At 46.0% G+C, this 25,993-nt stretch overlaps 2 protein-coding genes across 3 annotated transcripts in view; one reads left to right on the top strand and one right to left on the bottom strand.

Annotated features, from left to right (window-relative positions):
- The window catches only part of LOC136638643 (alpha-2-macroglobulin-like protein 1), a 51,074-nt gene extending 50,632 nt beyond the window's left edge, over positions 1–442 (top strand). The window contains exons 35-36 of the mRNA XM_066612677.1: positions 199–240; positions 369–442. Coding sequence (XP_066468774.1) covers positions 199–240; positions 369–442 — 116 coding nt within the window. The remainder of the gene's footprint in view (positions 1–198; positions 241–368) is intronic.
- An 8,674-nt stretch (positions 443–9,116) lies between these two features.
- On the bottom strand, positions 9,117–25,917 carry LOC136639248 (C->U-editing enzyme APOBEC-1-like). Of its 2 annotated transcripts, none has more exons than XM_066613267.1 (6): positions 25,122–25,917; positions 23,981–24,364; positions 21,816–21,843; positions 19,785–20,176; positions 12,741–12,870; positions 9,117–10,674 (listed from the first exon to the last, which is right to left on the bottom strand). In XM_066613267.1, the coding sequence occupies exons 2-6, from the start codon at positions 23,991–23,993 to the stop codon at positions 10,665–10,667; spliced, it is 573 nt and encodes a 190-aa protein (XP_066469364.1). In that variant the 5' UTR covers positions 23,994–24,364; positions 25,122–25,917; the 3' UTR covers positions 9,117–10,664. The 2 variants fall into 2 exon arrangements, with proteins under 2 accessions (XP_066469364.1, XP_066469365.1); XM_066613268.1 differs by having other exon boundaries at positions 23,981–24,214.
- Between the last annotated feature and the right edge of the window lie 76 nt (positions 25,918–25,993).

Here is a 25,993-nt window from a genome sequence, read left to right as displayed (position 1 = left end):
TGTAATGGGACTTACTTCTGAGTGGACAGGCATAGGATTGGGCTCTAGGCCTGCTTTGTCCTGTAAATACTGGGAGAATGTGGCTGGCCTCTATAGTCTCTGGGGTTGTTCTGCAGGAAAGGTGGTGGGGCTGGGAGCGAGGGTCATTTTGAGGCTTTGCCTTCTTCTCACAAGCATTTGTTTCTCTCATAAACATAGATGACAATGTGGTTGCTGAATATAATGCTCCCTGCAGTACAGGTAAGCATGGAATGCAGCATCTTTTAGAAGGGGAGGGGGGGCTAGAACTGTCATTGACTTGTTGAGTTGTGGTGTCTCAGTCACTTATCTTTTCTGGTCATTTGCTGAGGAGCTTCTCTTCTTTACAGTATGCAATGAGAACTGTGAATCAGGTACGCTGATCTGTTCAACCAGCTCCAATAACACAGGCCTACAAAATTGAGGGTCAGAAAAGTTTTTCCCAAACTTTATGGTGGTTTGATATGAATTTGGGGTGCTGATTCCAAAAATGGCATCCGTTTTGCCCTATCATGTCTATACACAAGCCATGGTGTAGGCTTCCTCATGAGGAAGCTGCTTGAACCATTTACTAATGAGGCTATACTATATCTCCAAAACTAGACGCGATAGGACAAAACGGATGCCGTTTCTGGAATCAGCACCACAAATATACCCAGGAATTGGTGTAACATTTACGGAAGCAAAATGTGAGTTGGCCTGTGTAATTTTAACCCACTGCAGTAATTTAAAAATAACATTTTGAGGAGATGTTATGCTTTCTTCCTTTTACTCTAAACTTTCTGCTATGAACTTGCATAGGAGAGAATCCTTTGCAGGTAGGATTCAGTAACCTCCAGAAAATTTTCCTTACCGCGGATGCTGCCCTTTTTCAAGGAGCAGAGAGCTGGAACTGTGAGGTGTGCTTGTGAACTATTTGCACCTGTGGGGACGTCATGGAATGATAAGTAAGAAGCAAGTGTGGTGATGTGCACCTTGCTACTAGTGGGTAGATGCAAGGGTGTATTTCTGATCCAAATGCGGTGTTGTGGTTAGAAGAGAATGTGTGTATCTGTGTTCATCTGATGTGACTGTCGGAGCTCCTCCCAGAGGCCCTGACCCCCGACTTACCCTGGAGCACCCATGCCCAGGGTGGGGAGGCTTCCCTGCCCTCGAAGGGGGCAAAGCAGGTTGGCTCACCCCAACAAGACAGAGGGGGCTGGCAGGACAAACAAGGAACAGTGCAGGAAACAAGCCAGGGACAGGAAAGGCCTTTTCTGCCCCACCTGGAGGAAGGGGAGGGGCCAAAGGGGGCGGGCTTGCTCCATAAAACAGGGAGGCCAGGGATGAGAGGCAGGCAGTGTGAAGCAGGGAGCTGTGAGGTCAACAGCTCCTGCTCCTAGGCCAGGTTTGGCAGCACTGCTAGGGAGGAGGACAAGGGTGCTGGAACCCCCTCCCCCTCCGGCCAATGAGGCCTCCCTGGGGGTGGGACAAGCCTCCTCCAGGGCAGGGACCCTACGGTGACTAAGGACCTGAATCCTAAATAAGGACTGTGCGCAGGGCACAGTGGAGCCACCACAGGCTCCGTTGCACTCTGTGAGCAGCCAAAAACCATTTGGGGGCAAAGAACTAAGTAAACGTTTCTTTTACTTACCTTCCTGCATGGGCCTCATGGGTCTATTCAGACCTGTGTCAGTTTGTTAGCAGTGGAACACAAATCAGAGTAGAGGCGAGGGGGCATGTTAGGGCCAAAGTAGAGTGAGTGGAAGATATAAGTGGAGCCATTGCTATCAACACCTGCCCTCTGCCTACCCTGCCATGACCCCTTAGGCCCCAGTCTCTGCCCTCTTCTACCCATCCCGCTGACTTACAGTCAGTGGTGGAAGCTTAACAAATAAATGAAATTAGCTTCCAGTTTCAAAGCTTTAATGTTATTTATTTATTTATTCATTCACATTTTTATACCGCCCTTCCTCCAAAGAGCTCAGAGTGGTTTACACAGCTGCTCCTCCCCTCCTTCTTGTCCTCACAACAACCCTGTGAGGTAGATGAGGCTGAGAGAAAGTGACTGGCCCAAGGTCACCCAGGAAGCTTTGTGGCTGAGGGGAGATTTGAACCTGGATCATCCAGGTCTAAGTCCACCTCCTAAACCACTACACCATCCTGGCTCTCTTATCCTGCCCACTAATTATATCCTTTGTATAAAGATGGTAGTACAACAAAGACGTTAAAGGTTATTATTAGAAAGTACAAATCTCAAGGAAATATTATTTTTAAGTTATCTCCATCAGAATTTCTTTAAAAGATATAAGAATTAAGATTGTGAGCCTCTTGGGGGCAGAATTACTGTACCACTAATATGTAGAGGGAAAAAAACAAACACTGACAGCCACATTGGGCTCCTCCTAATGGAGGAGAAAGGCAGGATGTAAATATTTAGAATAATAATAATTGTATAAGAATATGTCATAGTATAACATGGAAACCCAGGAACAGAAAGCACAAGTATTTTCTTCAGACACCACACCTAGACTCACCTTATTCATGAAGCCCTTGTTTATGAATGAAGTCTGGCAATACAATACCTATATCTGCAACAAATGCACATAACTGGATTTTCTCACATTCATCCTTTGCAACTTCCATTCCTCTTCATTCCCACTGCTGTTCTGGATGTTTGTCGCTGCCACCTTTCTGCTCTACTCACACTGTCAGATGTTAAGATCGTACACTTCTTGGATAATGACCAGAAGTAGGCTTTTAGGACTGGTTTATATGACATATGATATGGGTAGTTCTTCAGTGTTGCCATCAATCAATAGTGGGTGCTACAAGGGTGCTTGAGCTGCTGTTTCTTACTTACTACCTCAGATAATCATTTCCTTGCATTGATTTCTTAATTCCATATTTTGTGGAAATCCCCCCCCCTCTATCCAGTGTTGTTATTTATATAGCACCATCCACGTACCTGGTTAGAGCCTGATGGGACACAGACAAGGTCCAACCAACTCCCAAGGCAGTGAAGGGCTGCTGCTACCATTGCTCCCCCCCACCACCTGGCAAGTCAAGGCCCAAGGAGATGCTTACCAGATAATGGTGAAGCAGCAGCAGCAGCAGCAGCAGCAGCAATGAACTACCCTCTTCTTACCCCAGTGCTACTTTGCAGTTGCTGAATGTGCTGTCCTCCATGTCAGGGGCTAAGGCATCTAGGAATTGTGATATAGTAGCTAGAAAACAGTCCACTGTTGCCACCTGTGCCTCACTACTTCCTAGTACGTCTTCCCATTGGGCCCTGGACCGCTGACTGTCTTTCCAGGAGGATGGGAGCAATGGCAGCAGCAGACTCTACTCTTCTTAGCCCAGCACTATTTGAAAAATCCTGATGCTGCTCACTGCCATCATCCATTAAGCCTCCAAAGAAACCCACTGGAGAGGCTTACCAGTAGGCAGTGGCAGTTGTGGACCTACCATAAGGTCCAACGGGGCAAAAGCCCCAGGCGCAAGGCGCTAGGGCCCCACGGAAGTCTCTCTGAGACTTCCAATGGAGGCAGAAACTGTGCTTCTGGTTTCCTGGAAGCACAGTTTATAGCTTCGGGGAACCTCACAGAGATTTATCTGATGTGGGCGGAGGCTGGGTGAGGCTCTGTGAGCTTCTGGTGAGTGGAGGGGGGGAGTGGATTTCTGCACGGGGGGAGTGATAGCCCGCGGGGAGGTGCCATCGCAGACCTTTGCCCTGGGCACGGAGCTGGAGAGGTCCACTGCTGGGCAGTGGAGAGCAAGTACCAGGAGTGTGCACAAGTTCTTCCTTGTATCACTACCTGGCAGGGGAGGGCAGTTGCCTGTCCATAGCCTGGTTTCCAGGCACTGGACTAGAGTTGTAAGCTGGTGTGTGAATATGCTTTCCAAAGCATAGAGTACCATTGAGAGACCTCACAAGGCTTTTGGCCCCCAAACCATCACTGTACATGGCAATTGAAAAAGGTGAGAGGATAGGCCTCTGCCTCAAAAGACTTGCGATCTGGAAACAGCCACAAGAGAGAAAATAGAGAAAAGGAGGGGAAATTGAGGTAAGGGTGATGTGGAAGGATATGTAATTATTTTTATATTAATTCTGAGGTAGTGCAATACAATAAGATAATAGGGTATGGAGATTAGGTGGAGAATGTGCATCACAGAAAAAAAAACCTATTCTATAGTTTCACTATCTGCCAGTTTTGCACTAGCGCCTACAAATGTCATTTCATTGTTATCTGACTTGAATGTCTTCACTGTTCTTTTCACAGGTACTACCAGTTTTGAAACATGAAGTGCCCCAATGTGAATTTTGGAGAAGAACCCCCATCTCAGGCCATTCTTTTGGGATTGCTCTCTCAGGTTGGGTACCAACTACGGCTTGGGTCTCAGTGACCCCTATGCACAAACGGAAAGCACTTCTGCTCACAACGTTTACCATTATTCTGTCCTGCCTGTAGCCTCACCCTCTGGGTTGCTTCACACAGTACTCCCAAGGTGGTGTTTGAACTGTGGAGTGGTGAGTGTTGCATCTCCAGAGGGTTAGAAGTCCCTCTCTCCCCTCTGCACTGCAGTTGATTTTTTGAGATCTTGCAACTAAGGGGGAAGAAAACGAGCCAACTACAATGCATGTGCAGAAGCACTTTCACTCACACATTGCTACTAATTTGCCTACAGGGCACATATTCGTTGGGTAGGGGTGATGGGGTCCAGCAGTCTCTAATCAATCAGACGTTTACAATACTCCAAGTAGTGTTCTAAAAAAGTTGAAAAGAGCCCCCAGAAGAGTAACTAGCGCTGCTGTAATACACCTGCGTGCCTGTTGGGTAATACCCATAATGAATAACAGGCTTCCACTTCCCCTCCGGCAAATCATCAGAGCTATTTAGAATATTTTTTCAGATGGCTTTTGTTTTAAATTAAGCAATTTGTTTTTAGTATGTGAAGCATGGGGACATAGCCTTGTAGAAAGTGATGTAATCCTTTAAAAGCGGAGGGGAAAGAGTGGGGCATTTCTGTTTCGAAATTTCCAGTCAATTTCACCCACTCTTTGAAGTTGCAGAACTAGAGAGAGTTGACTGCATTTTAAAAATAGAACAACAGAGTGAACAGGTCTTTTCTCCCATAAGTGAGACTTCCTCTTCCCCTGTATTCCTTTCCATTCATCTAGTAGTCCATGCTAGATCACAACTAGCAGTTTCCCTTATTTGGCAATATAGACTGTGTAGATCAGTGATTTTCAACCAGTGTGCTGTGGAACATTGGTGTGGCATTAATGGTCCACAGGTGTACCATGGGAGTTTCAGGGAGGGTCATTTATTACTAGGGCCATTGGGGATGTGAGTCCTCCACCAGCAGCATGGTGCGTCTTGTCAATCGTCAAAAAACTGATTGTGCGCCTTGACAATTTCAGTGCCTTGTCAGTGTGCCATGAGATGAAAAAGGTTCAAAATCTCTGGTGTAGATTATTAATGTTAGAATTGTATTATGATGACACAAGCTGGGACAGAAAATTAGAAGATCAATCATAATAACTGCCCTTTCTATAAACAACACTTAGGATGTTGGAAAAGTACTTCCAGGTGTTGCAGGATATAGAGTATTTTCAGGTAATACACCGTATTTCTAAGCCAGAGTCTGCCAAAGCCCTGGTCATCAGCAAAAAGCTTATGCAACAACAAGTATGTTAGTTTTTAAGATGTCCCAAAATTCTCTTGTGATTAGAAAGACAAAGCTTAGTATGCTAGTATTCTCAGGGATACATTATTTACCTGGAGGGGCTATAAAATAAAATAAGGTCAGGATACCCTTGTCTGTAATAACTATGATGCTTACCGTGTATTCTGAAGATATAATATTGAAACGTTTAATCTTATTATAAACGTATAACGTTTATAATAACGTATAACGTATAATCTTATTATAAAGCTTGACTAAATATCCAGATGTACTGCTACTCCTCCATGATCTTGTCAGGATGATTATTTTCTGAAATGCTTCTTCTACTTGTGCATGGTAATGCTGAAATCTGCATAATCTTTTTAAGACAAAACAATAAAACTTTTGGTTTGTTACTTTGCTTATGTGTTCCACTATGAGTTTTTCTCTAACAAAAGCAGCAGCCTCAGAGAAACCAATCTGAACCAGGACCAAAAAGAAAAGGTTTATGGAGGAAAAGGTCATCACAAGTTACAAGCCATCACAGATTATATGCAACTTCTGGGTTTTAGAGGTAGCCAGTGTTGGATGCAAGGGAGTGACACCATGATACAGATACCTTGTTGTCTTCAGTGCTCCCTGAGCCACCTGGTGGGCAACTGTGAGATACAGGAAGCTGGACTAGGTGGGCCCTTGGCCTGATCCAGCAGGGCTCCTCCTTAAAAGGATTAGAACCACCACTTGACATCACTGTCCCAGACTCGCACACACCTCAGCAGCTATTTCACTTAGAAAGTACAAACAAGCACATAAGGTCCAAGTTACTTGTTTAAAGTAGCTTGGCTCTTAATTAAAGCAGAGACTCTCCTTTCTCTGCTTCTAAGCCAAGGGTCAGTTAGCTCACCAGAAAGACTTCCAGGGATCATGGTTTGGCAGCTAAAGGGCCTATCTACAGTCTGCTCTCTCTCCTCCTTTCAGCATCACCTAGGCTCCATTTAAAGTTCCACATACTGCAGTTGTGACATCCCTCTTCTGCCTCTTTGTCTTGTTCATGGTCATGCCTTCCCCAGCTGTCTTTGCAGTTCCCTGTTTGCCTTGATTGTGGCAGTGCTTTGCTGGGAAAGAGCTGGGCAGACTGTAACAGGGGCAGGAGGTCTGGTCTGGGCAGGAGGTCTGGCCTAGAGGGTAGAGCCTCCGTTAGCCCGAAGATAACATCAGAAGGCCGCCAGTTCGAGGACAGTGGCAGCTCCCTGAATGGCTGAGAATGGCGAGAACTTGAAGCAGCTGACAAGCTGAGCTGAGTGATTCCACCTGCTCTTGACGTGAGCAAGAAGCGTCTTGGCTGCCCTCCACGTGAGGGATGGAGCTGCTTGTCAGCCTGCGTGGGAGAACTGGAGGCCGGAAGTGAGACCAAACCAGGAAGATCCATTCTGAAATGTGGTTGGTTCTTGAAAGAGAGAACCTCTATGATTGTAAAAATCTCCTTGAGGGATTTAGAAATGCTTGCCTATGTAAACCGCCTTGAATAAAGTCAGAGGAGTAATCTGATGACCAGATTGTTGTTGTTGTTGTTGTTATTATTATACTGGAGGTAGAATTTGACCTCTGCTACGCTGAAACACTTTAAAAGCAGAAACAACTCCAGCATAAATTCTGATACCTGCTCATGACCCACTTGCCTGAGCAGTGAGATACTGAGAGATTCTGGCTAGCCTTGGGCAAGGTTGTCACTGGAGGCATACAATCTTTGTAATATTTGCTTTATTTTCAGATTTACAAGTGCAGCACTGCAATGAGTTACACAGCATGCAGTTTTGCAAGTGACAGTGGGTTACATCCCCAGTGTGGCAGCTGTGCACCCTAGAAAGTACAGTGACCCTAAACAGGCTCTTTCCTTAGCTTCCAGCCAACTTCTTGTCTTCCACAGATCAAATCCTAGCCATTCTCTCATTCAGAATGTACCGTCTTTGTTTTTTTTTCTCTCCCAGTGACCATCCATTCCACAGAGGGAAGGGGAAATGGGTGACCTTGTGCCTTCAATGGTAGCCTGCTCTCTCAGGCAAATGTTACTTGAAGTCAACTTCTCCTATCAGAAGTTTCCCTTAAGAAATACCCTGTGAAATACCAGAAATACTTGTTCACACATCTGTCTCAAATTTATTGGCAGCTAGCCAGTCCTCTGTATATTTATTCATTCATTTTCCATATTTTCACACTGCCCTTCCTCCAAGGAACTCAGGGTTGTGTACATAGTTCCTCCCCTTTTGTCCTCACAACCGCCTTGTGAGGTGGTGAGGCTGAGAGACAGTGACTGACTCAAGGTCACCCAGGAAGCTTCATGACTGCATGGGAATTTGAACCTGAATCTTCCAGGTCCAATTCCCAAACTACTACACCATCCTGGAACTACTGGCCAGCCCAATAATTGTAGCCCCACAACATTGGCTAACTCTGCAACGATCCTTTGAACAGTCTGCTGTGGAAGCATCAGCCAAAACTAATCAGGTTAACATTATTTGAACACGTTACACTGTTCCGATGACTATGCTTGAGTTTCTCGTCCTTTATGCATGTGCACTGGTTGTTGCTTCACCAAAAAGGCACTTAAAAAAGTTTGTTTTAAGCTGAACAACTCACCCCCTTCTTGTATATTATCATCCCACCATCATTTGCCTTTAACAAATGTGATGCATGAGAGTGGTTTATTGCTTTGTTTCAATACAATGCAGTGGGGCATAATCATTCATTCATTCATTCACTGCATTTCTCCCCTGCCTTTCTCCTCCTGAGTGGTCCCATATTTTTCCATATAAGGCTGTGAATCTAAGGGCACAACCCTATCCTACACTGGAGCAGGCAAGCCAAGAGGCTTGTGCAGTATCCTGCGCAGGTTTGTGGCCATAAGCAGCTCAGCCAGAGGCAAGGGAAAACTTTCCCCCTTACACCTGGGTAAGGGCCGCTGGCCCCTATGGGTCTCCTTGGACTTGCGCCACCTCTTGAGGTGGCACAAGTTTGAGGAGAACAGAGCGACTTGGAGCCGCTCCGTTTTCCCCGGGGAACGGGGGTTGGGATCTGGCATAACTGTGGGATCCCAGCCCAACTGCTGCTCCCCACCCACCCACTTGCCCCCAGGGCAACCCACCACCTGCCCTCCCCCAGCCCAGAAACGCCTCCCTCCCACCTCCTCCCTGCCTCCCCTCCCCTCCTCCCTTTTGTCCTTGCGTCAGTCCAGTCAGGCCGACACAAGAGTTGAAGAGGAAGCCAGTGCGGAGACTTGTGTCAGGCTCTACAGGCCGGCACTTCTTGGAGTGCCGGCCTGGCTTCCTATTGAGGAGGCGTAAACGTGCCTTACGGCACATTTGTGACCCTCCTGGGCCGGCGCAAGGAACTTGTGTTGACCGAAGGGGGCCTCTGGATTACCCCCTAAAAAAAACACACGTGCAAAAAGGTTACATTAAAATTAATATTACTTGCTTTCCAATACATATATATTCAGGAATGTGTCTAAATCTAATAATAGAGGGAGAGACCCATTGTCAGCAAACAAGGAAATGCTTTGATAACCATATCAGGGGAAAAACAAAACTAACAGAAGAAAAAAAAATCAAACATTCTTTTCTGATTTGGTCACAGTTGCTTCAATATAGATAGGAACTTTGAACCAGTACAGTACCAGTAATAATGCTTAATATTTACATAGCAGTTTTGGAGTGTTCAGGGTATTTCATAGGCAGAAGAGAGAGTTAATGCCAGAATAACGGGGTGGGAAGAGCTTGGACTAGTGCTGGACAGAAGAAAATTTAGAATTATATTGTGTGAAGATTAACATACTTTGATCAACTACATTCCTTGAAATCACTAAATAACATATAATAAAAGCAGACATTCAAATGAATGAAAAGGGCCACAAAGAATAATAAATGTCTGCCTTCAGCTGTAAGATTGTGCCTCTGAAAAAGACAATAGGTCCAAACATCTTTTTTTGACAGGGCATACATTTTTCTCCAGTACTCACTGAATATCTGGTCTTTTCCTGTTTTGGGGGGCTGTCCCTTTCCTTTTTCCATACTGTTTATAAACTTGTTTAATTGAATGCTCTCTGTAAGGGTAGACAGAGGGCAAGATGGGTGCAGCACCTAGTAGTGACTGATACCCAATTCCCTGGTCCTTGCTTCACCCTTCTAACTGGATTAACTGGGAATTAACTGGTTAAAAAGAAGCTTTTGCTGCCAGCACCCAAAGCTAGAGGGCCCAAATGGAAGAGTCTGCCTTGAGATGATCTTTCTCCCTGATTAACAGGAAGCCCCAATATCTGGGGAGACTCCTTAAAATGAAAAGGTGACAGAGAAGTCCATACTGGAAAAATGGCACAACACTGCCAAGTGCAAGGGAGCCAGCACCCAGTTGCTCCCTGTGTGCACAAAGGGCCCACCTGGGTCACACTGGAAGAGGTAAGGTGGTGAAGGGGACTGATCACGGGCAGAGAGCAAGCTAGAGGGTAAGAATCTCAGCAATAAAAGCGCACACCAGATTTTTATCCCCCACTTTCTGGCTCCCCCCTGCCCCCTTCCTTTCCTCAAATTTATGTTAGCTACATAGCTGGTGTGGGTCCAAGGAGACACATAGGTGACCAGAAAGCCTACTGAGGAGTAAGTAAAAACGTGTTTTACTTACCTCGCCTTGGCTTTCTGGTGCCCCCCATACCATGCAACATGTGCTTTGTTGGCATGGTTGCATGCTACAGCGTGGTGGGAGATGTGACTGTCAATACATGAAGTTTGTTTTTTGTTCACCATTTGTAGGTAAAATCTTCTGAATTTCTCAGAACTTCTGAAAGTTTCTTTCATTTAACTGAAATGTGTTTGGCATTAATATTCCTAGACACTAAAATACGCTTGAGCCAAGCAAAAGGGTTATAGAAATTTCTGCTGGTTAAAATCACCAATTCTCCTTCAGTAGCAAGGAGTGACTGTTGGTCGCCCTGAGAATTGGTCTGTTCAGTATGATCTGTGGAGGGAGAGAGAATAGTGGAGAGTCAGGCCTAGTCTGAAGCAAAGTGACATCCTAAACAGTGCCCCAAATTTCCATTTTCTGTGTTTTGATCACCTCTCTGGAAGGGGAACAATCAGAACACCATCGCAGCAGCCACAAACATATTGGGTGAGCCCTGATCACTCACTGTTTCTCAGTCTAACTCGACTCACAGGTAGATTAGAACCATTGGGAGAATGAAAGGGATGCTTGGACACATCATGCATGCTCACTGGAGGAAGGCTAGGATAGAGCTACCTAACTGACCAATCAACAGGGACTGGCACCCATTTTTGTTTATATCAACAGCAGGCAGGGACAATGTGGAAAGAAGCAAAGCACACAACCTGTGCACCTGACCTTCCCTTGCACCTTTGGGTACCTTCTGGGAAGATTGTGATGGCACAGTGCCCTGACACAGACAGTTCCGGGAAGAGTAGTTGCTACTGCACAGAAGGGAACACCCCAAAAGGGATGCCCTTTCTCTCCTCTGAAGAGAGTATAATTACCAGAGTACTCTCAGTATGGAGGTCTGTTGCTGAACACGTTTGTGTAACACTTCCCCAGTTACTTCCTCCTATCCCTTTAAGGGGCAAGGGAAGAGGGGGGCTAAGGGGAGCAAGGGGGTGCTTTGCACTTACTTTTAACTAGGTAGGGCTGCTGGAGGCTGCAGGAGGTGCAGGGAGCCTTGAGCAGCCCTTCATAGGGCTCCCCAAGGCTTGGAACATTCCGAAAAAGTGAGTGCAAAGCACCTCCTGCAAAACAGAAGTGCTTTGCGCAGCAGTGAACTTTCCCAGCCCCATGCCCAGGGCAAAGGTCCGCAATGTCCGCGGCCTATCACTGCCTCCTCGTACAAAAATCCAGCCCCCCTACTCACCTGAGGCTCACAGAGCCTCGTGTGACCTCCACCCATGTCAAGGAATCATTAGGAAGGGTACTGAGAACAAAACGGCTAGTATTATAACGCCGTTGTACAAATCGATGGTGAGGCCACACCTGGAGTATTGTGTCCAGTTCTGGTCGCCGCATCTCAAAAAAGACATAGTGGAAATGGAAAAGGTGCAAAAGAGAGCGACTAAGATGATTACGGGGCTGGGGCACCTTCCTTATGAGGAAAGGCTACAGCGTTTGGGCCTCTTCAGCCTAGAAAAGAGATGCCTGAGGGGGGACATGATTGAGACATACAAAATTATGCAGGGGATGGACAGAGTGGATAGAGAGATGCTCTTTACACTCTCACATAATACCAGAACCAGGGGACATCCACTCAAATTGAGTGTTGGGCGGGTTAGGACAGACAAAAGAAAATATTTCTTTACTCAGCGTGTGGTCGGTCTGTGGAACTCCTTGCCACAGGATGCGGTGCTGGCGTCTAGCCTAGATGCCTTTAAAAGGGGATTGGACAAGTTTCTGGAGGAAAAATCCATTATGGGGTACAAGCCATGATGTGTATGCGCAACCTCCTGATTTTAGAAATGGGTTATGTCAGAATGCCAGATGCAAAGGAGGGCACCAGGATGAGGTCTCTTGTTATCTGGTGTGCTCCCTGGGGCATTTGGTGGGCCGCTGTGAGATACAGGAAGCTGGACTAGATGGGCCTATGGCCTGATCCAGTGGGGCTGTTCTTATGTAAGGAAACCTCTCTGAGGTTCCCCAATGTAAACTGTACTTCTGGGAGACTGGAAGCACAGTTTCTGCCCCCATTGGGAGCCTCAGAGAGGCTTCCATGGGGCCCTAGCACCTCGCACTTGGGGCTTTTGCCCCATCTGACCTTATGGTAGGTTTGCAACTGGCTTTGCACTCGCTTTTACTGAAATCGGCAGGGACCTGACGGAACTGAGCGCATGCATGCTTCTGTGTGCAGGGGAAAGAGACATGCACAGTATCTCTCCTGGTGACCTAGCTATAGTCCCCCTCCCAAATATAATCACAAGTATTTGGGCAGTAGGCAACCCAGTTCCATCACTGGAAAGTAAGAAGCCCCTCCCTCTATTTGTATTTACCTCTGTTACTTTAGCCTGAATTTAGATAAAGCCACTTACTCAAGAATCTGGTCAAGTTCTTCAGAATAAATCCAGTAAAGTTCTTCAGAATAAACATGCTCTAAGAAATGCCATCGCCAACAATAACCACTTTGCTGATTCACAAATTTTCTCCAACAGTAGAAAAAATCTGAAGAAATAAATATTAGTGATGTAGACTTGAGTTGGTTGACTCAGACTCAAGTTGGACTCTTCAATGACTTGACTCAGTAATAAATGAAGCGCTGACTGGACTTGACTTGCAACTTGTATATTTTTAGCGACCAACTTGCTGGCCTTGGTTAGTAACATAACTTTGGAAAAAATAGTTTTTCTAAAATGCAATCTTGATAAACTAGATTAACCGCACACTTTTGCTTAAATAAAGCCTTATTAAACTTGCCCATGATAATTTATTTTTTTAACCTAACTTTGTGCATGTCTTCTTGATTTTCTAGTATGTCCCCCCCCCACACCCTACCACTACCTTTTTCTGTTAAAGTTGGCTCCAACTTGAGACTTGACTTGAAAGTAACTTGCAGTCTCAAGATTCGGGATAAAAGACCTGAATACATCAATGATAAATAGCCTGTCAGGGTGTTTCAAAGTTGGGAGAGCTTCAGTGGAGAAGTATATACTGTATGTGCAGTTTCCAGTTCCCTAAGAAAGCCTGAGAGATTGAGAGGAGCCAAACTGAGAGTTGGCGGGCGAAAAAAATCTTTCACGTGTTCACATCCAAAATGGAAAACGGGTCAGAGGAGTAAAAAGCACTAGTTTCAGAGTCAAACTATGCATTCTGTTAAAGGCATAGATTGAACCTTCACGTCTGGGTTTTTCCTCCATTAAATATCTGCAATGGGTCCCTCTTATTTTGATCTTCCTTATTTTAAACTGCCGTGCTTGGTTAACTCAGTGAAGGGGTTGTGACTTTGTCCCCACAACAGTTACAGTGCTACTGTGCTCATTTTTGGGTGGATCTCCTGGCAATCTGGGGTTCCTGCCACACAACTGGAAGTCCTGCAAGGTAGCCCCTTTCTCCTTTCTCTAGATTGAGCCTTGGTGGCAGTGATTACTACTGCTTTATTTAATCCATCCATCCATCCCTTTATTGGCATATATAAAACAACAGTTTTATATATTCTATCTAGAATAAGGGTGAGCTGAGGGGAGGAAGGAGAGTGCTGAGTGGAGACCCCCTTCAAGCAGCCATCACAGGGCCTGAGACTTACATCTCAAAGGGCTGTTCCCATTCATTCCCCCCCCCCCACCATGCAAAATTTAGTATGTGCTGCAGGAACACCACTTCACTTCCTTCCACTGGCTTGAAAGTACAGGAGGGAGATGGGAAGTGGTGTGTCAGTAGGTATTTACAGCAGGAACGTAACAATATTTTAAAACAATACTTCAAAATTTTTTCATTCAACATGCTAACAAGTAAAATTGCAATTTTTACTGTGAAAAATGGGGGAAGTCCTCTAAAAAAATTCAGGATTTTCCCTTGACTTTTTTTTGCATGCTTTCCATCCATTTGGTATGAACCTTGGATCAGTCACTATATAGGTACACACAAATATGTGAAATCCCCAGGCCTGCCATGTGACATCACATAACTGCCATGTCCCAGTCCTGCCTCCTGCTCCCCACCTGCGCACCCCTGAGGTTGCCTGCCCCTGGGGCGGCCTGCCCTCCCCCCACCCCAGAACACCTCTCTCCCGCCTACCCCAGAGCCTTGCGTCGACCCAGCAAGGCTTGGTGCCTCAATCGGTGTGGAGGCTTGTATCAGCCTCTGCAGGCTGCACCTCTGCCAACTCCCAAGGCAGCGCAAATGTGCCTTATGGCACACGCTTGTGACCCTCCTGGGCTGATGCAAGGGACTTGTGCTGGCCCAAGGGCGCCTCTGGATTGCACCCTAAATATTTATTTACACACATAATCACACACACATAATGTATACTTTGTCCTCTGGCATGAGGCTTAAATTAATGTACAATGTGATGATATACCATTTCCATATGGATTGTCAGTGGATAACCTACTTTACTATTCTTTGTTCTTATGCTAGTAGCATCCTCCATATTTTAAGTTACAAATGTTTACATTTTGATTTTACACAGGTGGCTGTTATGGTTATAGAATCATAGAGCTGGAAGGGACCTCTAAGGTAATCTAGTCCAACCCTCTGCCTGTAGCAGGAAATCCTCCTACAGCATCTCCATCAGGTGCTTGTCAAGCCTCTGCTTGAGGATCTCCAGTGAAGGAGAATCCACCACGTCCCTTGGCAATCTGTTCACTGCCCGGAAAGCTTGGATAGTTCTGGAAGAGATTTCAAAGCTCTGGAGGTGTGTGCAGAGGCTACGATTGTTGATAGTTTTTCACAGAGCTGAAGGTGGAGTTTCTTTTTGTGTACCCATTCATTTCTTTGGTTCCTCTCAAAGGCTCTTGCAAGCTTTCAAAATGGAAAACAGTTTAATTGCTTCATACTTTGACAAAGAAATAAGTGTATGAACTACGAGTCATATCATATCACTTTCAACAATGGGGAAAAAGCATGTTTGCCAGTCTCTCTATGATGCAAAGCTAAACCACAGAGGGCCTGCTTGGCCAGGTCAACCCCTGAACCTTCAGTAAGTAGCTCTCAGTGCTCCATTAGTGGGTTGGTAGGGGTGCCACAGGGGGACCTTGTCAGGGGATTGCCCCAAGGTCACCACCAACATGGTACCAGTACTCATAATGGGAGTTCTAGTTGTAGGAAGACTTCAGGGATCTAGGAACACATTCTTAGCACCTTTCCAAATCTTTTGTGTTCTTTGGAAAAAGTTATGACCATGGTGGTAGAGCCCACTTGCCAAGCTCTGGTAAGCCAAGTGATCGTGTTGCTGGAGGTTAAGACTTCCAGCTACTTCACACCCTTGACATCTGTGAGCCTTGGCCTCTCATAGTGGGGCTCATGGGCTTCCCTGGGAAAGTACATTCCTTCTTAAGAGCTGTTTAGACCTGTGGAATCTCCTGAGATCACTAGTCCTTGAGTGCCACATGACTTTTCTCTGCACGACACCTCTTCCTCCTCACTACTGTTTTCCTCCTCACTACTATCGGATTCCTCTATGACCTAGTCTTCTGGGGCAGTAGGGGCTTTCCTCATCTTCACAGGGGTGTGGGATCAGACCAAGCAGGATCATGTCGGACGTGGAGAAAGATGCAACAGAACTGCACAAACATCCTGTGATAGAAGGTAAATAAGCCAGACGGAATGTGAGGGTTTCCCCTCTTACTCTTCCAGTAAAGCTCTCTTTGATATGCAGATTCCGAATCTCAGGCTCGCCTTTCTTCCTCCTTCTTCTTGCCAGATTTTCTTTCCACTAGGGCCTTCCATGTAGGGCCTCTCTCTCTCTCCTCTCTCTCTTTCCATGTAGGGCCTCTCTCTCTCATCCAAGTATCCAAATTCTCATAACTTAGATATTTCCTTTCTTTATGACCATTTGCCTTGAAGTGTTCTTAATAGAAGTTTCCCAAACCCCATTGTGTAAACCTGGGCAACTAGTTGTCTCAACTGCAGTGTGCTGACTCCTCCAGGCTCATAGCAGTGATTATACCTTGGTGCAACAGTTAATTCTAACTCCCCCTCCCATGGTTGGATGGGGCTTTCATTTTCTTCCTCTCTGTTGGGCCAAAAATTAGGTGACAGCTTGCGCTTCTAGCAACTGCTGTTTTGAATGACCCACCTGCCTGGGAAGCACTGGCCAATGCCCCTTTAAGGGGTAGGGACACTGAGAAGGCAACAACCCCCAGGATTGCGCTGTTGCTGGGGATGGGAGGGTTTTTTCTACTTACCTGCAGGCAAAGCTGCAGTCCTGGGGGGTTCAGGGGGAACGGGACCCTGCAAAACTGTTTAAAAATAGGGGAAAGGGCACTTCCTATTTAGCTGTAAAAATCGGAAGTGCCCCTTCTCCCTTTTCTTACAGTTTCGCAGTCACTGGGAGTCCTGCAGATGGCTCCCTGCATTCCCCCAGGACTACAGAACTGACTGCAGATAAGAAGAAAACCCCACTTCTGTCCCTGGCAGCAGCGCGATCCTGGGAATCGTGTCGCTGCCTTCGCCCTCTCCTGTGCAACAACTTAAAGCTGCGGTTTTCTTAAAGCCACAGTAAGTCCTTGGAGGGGAGGGAGGCAGCGGGGTGGGGGAGGCAGCAATGCGATCCCCTGGATCGTGATGCTAAGGGGGGCTGAAGGGACTGGGATGCGCTCCCCTGTGCGAGCATCTGCAGTGCCCCCCAGCCTTCTAAAAGTGAAAGTGGAGCAATTGCGCTCCACTTCCGGTTTTGTGGAGGTGGAGCGCAATTGCTCCACTTTCACTTTTGGAACGTCGGGGAGCCCAGCAGACGCTTGCACAGGGCTCCCTGCACCCCCGACAGGCTGCTGCAGGGACTGGTGAGTACATCCCAGTCCCTGCAGCCCCCCCCCGAGCAGTGCGATCCTGGGGATCGCGTCACTGCCCTTCCCCTGCCACTGACCCTTAAGGGGGCAGAGGCCAAGGCTGGGGCGTTGCGATGCCCCAGTTTGAATAGCTCTGACATAAAGTGCTCCCAACTCCCTTGTAGGAGTTTGGGAAGCACTACTCTAGAGATACGTTAACAGTTCTCTCCTTCTGTTCTTGATGCAGCAGGTGGGTCAAACTGACCCTACCTGCAATCACTGCTCTGTTAACCTGGATCTTTCTGTTTGCTCCTTACAAAATCCCTCCTGCACCAACTTATGCATTTTCTCTTTGCTCTTCTGCAACATTTTGTACATATCCACACATGCATCCCATACTACAGAAATTCTCAAACAGCTCTTTTGCACTAGCTGAATGTTTGGGGTTTCAAAGCAAGCCACCTGCCAGGGACACGCTTCTTGGTCAGTCACTGCCTAACTCACTACCTTACTATACTTCTTATGTTTTCCTGAAAAACTGGGAGTTGTCTAGTTAAGTGGGGAAAAATTGGTCCCTGACATCAGAGCATATACTCAGTGAATTTTGTGAAGCACAGAGTGAACTGGAACTTGGATCTCAAATGCCAAAAGGAGGAGGCAGGGTTCGTACAGAACAAGGACAGCTGAACCACTTTTACTGACTTTGTTGGGCACCAAGTTTGGAGTGTTTCTCTGCTTTTCTGCCAGAGAAGTTGATATCTCTGCACTGCTTATGGTATGTGGAGCACCAAACCCCAAAACAGTTCAAAATTCCTAATTCTTCAACTGGCTCAACATTTTCTTACAGTCTCAAGACCTCACCCATATTGCCACTTACAATCAAAAAGACCAAATACCTAAAATCTTAAAATGCCTTTGCCCTTCTAAGGCCAAAGCCATTAAAGATGTTCTAATTTTCAAAGAACTGAAGGGGGAGTGGAGTTTCAAGGGAACCCACTTCCTTGCTCGCTGAGCACATGGGTAAGAGGCACTTACCCATGCTAATTCACCCCTGCTAATTGGGTAAGAGGCACTTTTTCAAGTGGGTGCTCCTTTTTTTAGCAGGGGGAGAGTAACTGGCCCACCTCACCCCAGCACTGTCTGTTCTAGTGGCTGTCTGCTGGTATTCATTTTTGCATCTTTTTAGATTGTGAGCCCTTTTGGGACAGGGAGCCATTTAGTTATTTGATTTTTCTCTGTAAACCGCTTTGTGAACTTTTAGTTGAAAAGTCGTATATAAATACTGTTGATTGATTGTTGATTGATTGATGGGCACTCAGAGCCACTTACAGCCCCAAGTCCTGTTCTGTCTGGCATAGCCATCTTCCAAAAGACCAAGTTCACTTGGTCACAAGTGAAGCACAGTTCACTGACACTTTCATTAAGTGGTTCCCAACCTTTAGGAGACAGTGGACCCACTGAAGCAAAAACTGAAATTGTCCTGGACCACATGCAACACCCCACACCCACGTACAAAAAATACATTTAAATTTGTAATACAGGTGGCCTCATTATTCATAGAGGTTCCATTCCCAAAACTCCCACACATAAGGAAAACCATGGGTATTCAAAACAAGTGGTTTTTGCCCCACCCTGAACCCAACCAGAGCTAAGCTCTGGTCAGTCCAGAGACTCTTCTGAAGCCTGCAGAGGCCACAGGTGTCTGCACACAGCCCCTGTGGGCTACAGATTGGAGCCTGGACCATTTAAAGGTGACTTCCTGTTTTTGCTGAAAACTGGAAGTCACCTTTATACGATTTCAGGCTTCATTCTGAAGCCCATAGAGGCTGCTGGCAGATGTGCACAGCCTTTGTGGGCTTCAGAAGAGCTTCCAGAGGCAAGGGGGGCACAACTCCCCTTGTCTCCAGAGCCTCCAGGTTGGCCCACACCACAGGTTCAAGGACCCACAGATGAAGAAATCCAGGTACTAAACCTGTGGATAACATAAGCTGTCTGTAATTAGAAAAGATTTATTAGAGATTTTGTGGTTTGCCGCTTCTGCCGCCAGCTGCAGGCAGTCCATTCTATGCCCTCTCTGGTGGTCCATGGGGGAATATTCACTCAGTGAGATGTGGAAGTGATCAAAAACTCCCCCCCCCCTCCGACACCTTGTGGATCACTTCTCAGGGTTTTGCAGACCACCTGTGGTCCCCAGACCACAGATTGGGAACCAGAGCTTTAATTAGACTTATGAGCTAGAAAGTGGGATGGAGACAAGAAGAGGGGACCCCACACTGCCTAGCCAATGCTCAAAGCCGAATGGTGCTAAACCTTCTATGGAACCAAACCTTATCCTGGAATGGCTGCCTAGAGTCACTCTGTACAACAGCAGACTAGAAAGGGGGAAACAAGACAATAATAATTTTTCATAAAGCAACTTTAATCTGACAAGGAAGAAAGGAAACAAGTGTGGGGACTTTTGTGTATAGGAAGTGTGCTTTGTTTGTACTTCCTATACACAAAAGTCCCCACACTTGTTTCCTTTCTTCCTTGTCAGATTAAAGTTGCTTTATGAAAAATCATCATCATCATCATCATCATCATGTATACAAGGCTAATGTTATTTAACAGATCCACAGCATGATTCCTAGTCCCCCATTCACTTGCACTTACCATCACGACTCATAATGCTTATGTTCACCTGACTTTGATCCAAGTTCCTCAGGCCCTCCTGATTACGTTTGTCATAAGACCTATACAGCCGAGCCACACATATCTTCAGCCTCACATTGTGATGTTTTGCCAAGAACTCAATGATACGGCGGCTACATACACCACAAGGACTCCAAGATAAAAACCAAGTGATATAGCAGGGAGTAGTGCTGTGCATCCTCAACTTATTTTTCAAAAAGTTGACTTCAGCATGGATGGGGTGGTCATTTCTACAGAAGTTCTTCCAGGTCCTGGGACTTCTTCCCCAGCGGATTTCGTATAGGAGATCAGTTTCTTTTGGGTGACTGTCTTCTGCAAAATTGCTCATAAATGCTTCTGGTTCTATTCTCCACCTTAAGCACAGTGGGATGGAATTCAGATCAGGAAATCATATAGAAGGAAAAGGATAAACAGCCCAATCCTAACTAAACCCCTCCCCACCACAACCATGCCAACTGAATATGTGCTGCCTGCATCCTATGGCGGAAGGGCAATTGCAGAAGCCTGTTATGGTAAAGGAAGTTTCATTCCATTGCACTGCGACAAGCTTATGCTGCATGAAAGGGTCTCTTTGAATGTGCAACAATGCAGAACTGAGGAGAGTAAGGGAGAGGGAATAGGAGATGAAAGAAGGATAGGAACCTGATGCATGCTGGAGCTGCCAGGATCAACCCCCTTCTCCCTGTTCCACTTCCCTGCTCACCCTCCCTGTGCAAACACTCCCCCTCCCTGCCACATTCCACCAACCACCCCCTGCACCAGCTTACCTGCACTCTTGCAGGTGGCCAGTAAGGGCAGAGGGCTGCTGGCAGCTGTGCATACAGCCGTATGGCCATTTACAACAGCAGAACTTCTGTTCCATTTTCATAAACCTTAGTTAGGATTGGGCTGGAATCCCCCCCAAGCAGCATGGTCCAAATCCAATTCAGGCCCCCCATAGGTGCTATTAACATTTTCTATTTTTAATCTTAGGAGACTCAGTTCATGGTTTCCCTTTGTCAGCCCTAATCCTTCCCTGACAACATGATAGTGCTATATGATCAGTTATTGTAAAGCGAAAGAAGTGACTCATTAAGAAGTCTTCTTAAATACTGTTGTAACTGGAACAGCTCACTAGAAAACCCTAACTGTGCAGTCCTATTACAAAAGACATCATTAGCAACACTAGTGTAAAAAAAAATAGCGGAAAGGGAAGATCTAAGTTTCATATAAAGAAAAGGCAGAAAAACCCCAAGTGAAAAGGTAGTAGAACAAAATTACTAGAGATAGCAAACTGGGTGGGGAGTGGTGGTAGAGAAATAGCAAATAGAAACTGCCTTGTGAGGTAGTGGAGAAGGAAAAGAAGGGTTTTATGATTTTAATGTCATTTTTGCATACTTTAATAGATGTGAGCCACTGGGGGGGAGGCTTCTTTGGAGTACAAAAGGCAGGATATAAATCTCCAGATTAAAGAAAAAAATATATACAGTATTTGGAGTCCAATCCTATGCACGGCTACAGAGAAGTAAGTCCCATTATAGTCAGTGGGGATTACTCTGAGATTAAGTGTGGATGGGATTGCAGCTTTGGTTCTTGCATTCTTGGTTTGAGTGAATCCTTGCTTTGCTCTACCTCTGCCTCGGCTCACCCTTCTGTCACTGTATAGCATCACGTCTTTCATGGAGAACGTCATGGATCAGGGCCTCTGAGAGGCATTTTATCAAGGAGTACGAAGTTTTTGGGGGGCCCTTTTCCTTCTCCATTGGATCATAATTTCTACAAATTAGGACACATAAAACTATGTAGGCTTACTCCAAATGTAAACACTAGCCTTCATACAGTATATGCAAATATTTTCAGAGATTCTAGGAAATTTCTGGCTCCCCTTCTTTACCTCCTGGGCCCCCTTTATGACTCCAGGCTCAGGCAAGATGCACTTCTTGCACCCCCTCTCATGAGCCCTACCACAGATAAAATAATTCATTTCCTGGGAAATGAAACATATTGTCTTACCGTTGGCTGGTGCGTCTGTCAAACTGCTCTGTGGGAAGTAAATTGCACAATTAAACAATGCCATTCTGCACAGGTCTCCTTTAAAAAGTACAGTCACACAGTCTCACACACTGGCGTATGGACCTGTTGAAATCAGCAGCACTTGTTGCTTGACACTTAGTGCTATTCCGAAACATCTTGAAGAGCACCTGAACAGCATCAGGGCCACAGAAATTACCATCAATCAACTGCAAAAAGCAGTGTTACTGGGAGCAGCTTACATTTTGCAATGGTATTTATAGGATAAAAACCAGGCATCCCAGGTCCTTGGGAAGGACTCAATGTCAGGGATAAAACAAACCAGTCAATAACACCTACTGCGAAAGTATAATAATAATAATAATAATAATAATAATAATAATAAATCTGAACCATTCTCATTTCAATCTGCTTTTGTCAATGCAAGTCTAAATTCAGATCCATGCACAAAGCTCCAGTCCCTTCTGAGCGTCTCTGCTACCACTTGCGTTTTCATCTAATCATTGTTCAAAAATCAGGGAAGCATTTGCAACATTGGGGAGTCCTGTATTCTTGCCAATGCAGGTTATATATTCTGATAACAACAATGACTGAGGCAGCAGCTGCTTTGATGTCTCGTGCATGAAATCACCCTAACAGCTGTGAGGATGTTCCTGCATTGTGAATTCATACACGCAACCACTTATCGAGAGAAACAAGCAGGCTGAAAGTTAGATGTGACATGTTGGATTTTGCTGCCAGTAAGAACATAAGAACAGCCCCACTGGATCAGGCTATAAGCCCATCTAGTCCAGTTTCCTGCATCTCACAGCGGCCCCACCAAATGCACCAGGGAGCATACCAGATAAGAAGAGACCTCATTCTGGTGCCCTCCCCTGCATCTGGCATTCTGACATAGCCCATTTCTAAAATTGGGAGGTTGCACATACACATCATGGCTTGTAACCCGTAATGGATTTTTCCTCCAGAAACTTGTCCAATCTCCTTTTAAAGGCATCCAGGCCAGATGCCATCACCACATCCTGTGGCAAGGAGTTCCACAGACCAACCACACGCTGAGTAAAGAAATATTTTCTTTTGTCTGTCCTAACTCTCACAACACTCAATTTTAGTGGATGTCCCTGTCATGGATATGTACAGTTCAGGCCTAGTAGCATTGCAAGGCCTGAACCAAGCTAAAACAGTAACACAGAAGTGGCTTGCATTTCCTAGCTGCTAGGATTTACAACTCAATGGAAGGTGATTATGTAGCACCTAGGCAGCCAGAAAGACGCCCATCAAGGATGGAATGCAGCTGCAGATCTCCAGGGGGGAGGGAAGAGCTGAGGGCGAGCTTCCAGCCCCACTTCTGGAGGACAGGGTTTTTGTTCCTTGTCTCTTGGTGAGAGAGGTGGTGGGTGCACATCCTGCCCCGCCAGAACCATGTGGCCTCTTAGGTAACTGAGGATCTACAAAAGAAGCTGACCCAGGTGAGAGTCAGAGATTAATACAGTTAGCCAGTTAGCTTTGTTGTTTTATGCTGATATGTTTCCTAGAAGTTTTTTATGCCTCTAGCATTTGCTGCCTTTTTGTAACTTTTTGTAACCCTATGTACTTAATAAAGTAGAAAATCTTTTTACCATGTTGGTTCATTGTCTGTTGGGGACAAAGGTTCAGAATCCTGCCTAGCCGTTCAGCAAGCTACCAAAAATCCTCATTGTGGACTAGAAACTTGAGGACTGAGACTTTAAGTAAAGAAAGTGCTCAGTGCCTACAAGGGATACAGTTAAGCCTAGAGGGTCTCGGTTTCCCTGGACTGAGGCACTGGCTCTTACAGGGTGGTGGCAGTACTACCGAACAGGGATCTTTGAGGGCTCTAGGGTTCAGAACCAACAACTCTGAGCACCCAAAACCCTGGGAGTGTGAGACCAAGTATACGACAGTCCCCACTAGTGGATATCCCCACACTCAATTTTAGTGGAGTCATCAAGATTCTATAACTTTGCCCTTGCTGCCTGGTCAGAGTTTACTGTTTGTGGATTTCGGCCTGCTGGATTACCTTTATTGCAAAAGTTATTGGATGACTGTTTTAAAAAAAACCCTTCATTACCAGGGGAAGAAAAAACCCACCCTAGCTGAATCACCCACAGAACTGGCTATTCTTTTACCTCTCTGAGCCATTGAGAACGGTGATTCTGTCCTGCTGGGACTTCAGTATGTATATGGAGTAGTTGCTTCTTTTAGAGCATACAGAGCTTTCCTGCTTTCAGTTTCTTTTCCCCAGAAAAGGCTCAAGTTACAAGTGAATCATCGCAGTGCAAGGTTCAGGACTCACCGCTGCCAGCAGCTCTCATAACCAGAAATGGTGTTGAAATAAGGCACGTCTCTGATTTTCTACAAACCTGATAATGTAAAATAAGGTACAAAAATGGAGGTCACTTACAATAAAGGATTTATGGTAATAGTAGTTCCTACTGAGGTGAGCATCTGTAGTGATTTAAAGCTCTTGTCATCGAGGGGCAGCTGGCAGTGAGTCCCGGGTCTTGTGTTGGCTGGAGCAACAAAAACACAACATATCAGGACCTGGAGCGGGTCAAAGACAGCTGAGCAGAGGCTCAGGTGGTGAGGAGAGTGGCAGCTGGTGATAAGTCCCAGCAAAAATTGGCTTGCAACCCACTGGCAGGTTACGACCCATAGTTTGGGAACCACTGATGCAGCGTTTTGGGAGTCGGACCAGTAAATTTACCTCTGGTAAATTTTCCTTACTGATGATGCATCTCCTCCCCAAGGAGCAGAGCTGGGACTGTGAGGTGTGCATGTGAACTGCTTGCACCTGTGGGGGAAGCCTCACCTCCCCCCACTCACTATTCCTGACTTTCCCTTCCTTGATGCTTGTGACATTGTTGCTTAGCCAATGAGGCACTTATAAAAGGTTGTTTGTGCATCTGCATTTTAAGCTGGGCTGCTCTCCTCCTCCTCCTTATATATCATCAACCCACCATTCTTCGTTTTTAAGAAATGTGATGCATGAGAGTTAACTGCTTTGCTTCAACAGAATGCAGCTGGGCAAATTTATTTATTTATTTATTGCATTTACCTTTATTTATTTGCCTTTCTCCTCCTGAGGGGTGCCATATTTTTCCTCTGCATCTAAGTCTATGGATCTGTTTTTTTGTTTTTTTTTTTAACTTACTTGAAAAAAGATTACAGTGAAGTTAATGCTCCTTGCTTTCAAATACATATACAGGAGCATGTCTAAACCGAATAATAGGGTATAACAGAAGTTGCCATTCCCCTCACAGCACTCACCATGCCCGGCAGAGGAACGCTTCTAGCAATCTGTGTCCACTTGCTACAGCAAGTGCCTTAGGTCCCTCTGAGCAAACCACCTCCCCTCTGAGGACGCATGCACTCCATGAAGAGTAAACATCTTTATTAAACAGACTGAAGTTAGTACATAAGAAGTTGTCACCCTACAAGTGGTGGGCATCTCAAGGACAAATTTAGGAAATGTCAGTACACACAAAGCCATACAAGATAAGAAAGCTAGCTAGGACTACACTACTTACAGCTATCCTACTCGCTTAGTTGGACTCATCTCAATATTCAGGGAGCCACGGCCTTTGGCGGTTGATGCCAGGAGAAAGAGACACTTTTCCCAAAACTTAGCTCATTTTTATAGAAAATTAATATCTGAACCCTGTGAGGTTTCTGACCAATCATAACTTCCCAATTCTGCTGAATCATGCTTGCTCAGATTATCCCCCTCACCAATCAGTCTTTGCATGTATCCCTCATACCTGGCATGATCTCATAATTTGCACCTGGGTGTTATCTTTTGGTCCTCTCACTATCTTCCATTCCCAAGGACATGGGCAGCCCAATCCTGAGCTGGCCGGGGCGCCCAGGTTTGGCGGCACCCAGAAGGGCTGCTACTGTGGGAGGCGCCTCGGGAGGAGGGGACGTTCGTCCCCTTCCCCCGAATAAGGTAAGCAGCCCCGCAATGGTCAGTGGTAAGGTAAAGGCACTCGTGTAGGGCACACAGCGCCTACACGAGCGCCCTGGATCCTGTGGAGCAGAGCTCCGCGGACCCGCCTCCCATCCCTCCCCCAGGCACGCCTCCAGCCCGCCTCCCTCCCCGCGTCACACCTCCCTGTCATGCCCCCACCCTCTCTCCACCC

This window comes from Tiliqua scincoides, chromosome 2 (genome assembly GCF_035046505.1).
Source record: "Tiliqua scincoides isolate rTilSci1 chromosome 2, rTilSci1.hap2, whole genome shotgun sequence".
Classification (NCBI taxonomy): Eukaryota; Metazoa; Chordata; class Lepidosauria; order Squamata; family Scincidae; genus Tiliqua; species Tiliqua scincoides.
Note: the sequence above shows the minus strand (reverse complement) of the source record. Positions and strands in the feature narration are given on the sequence as shown.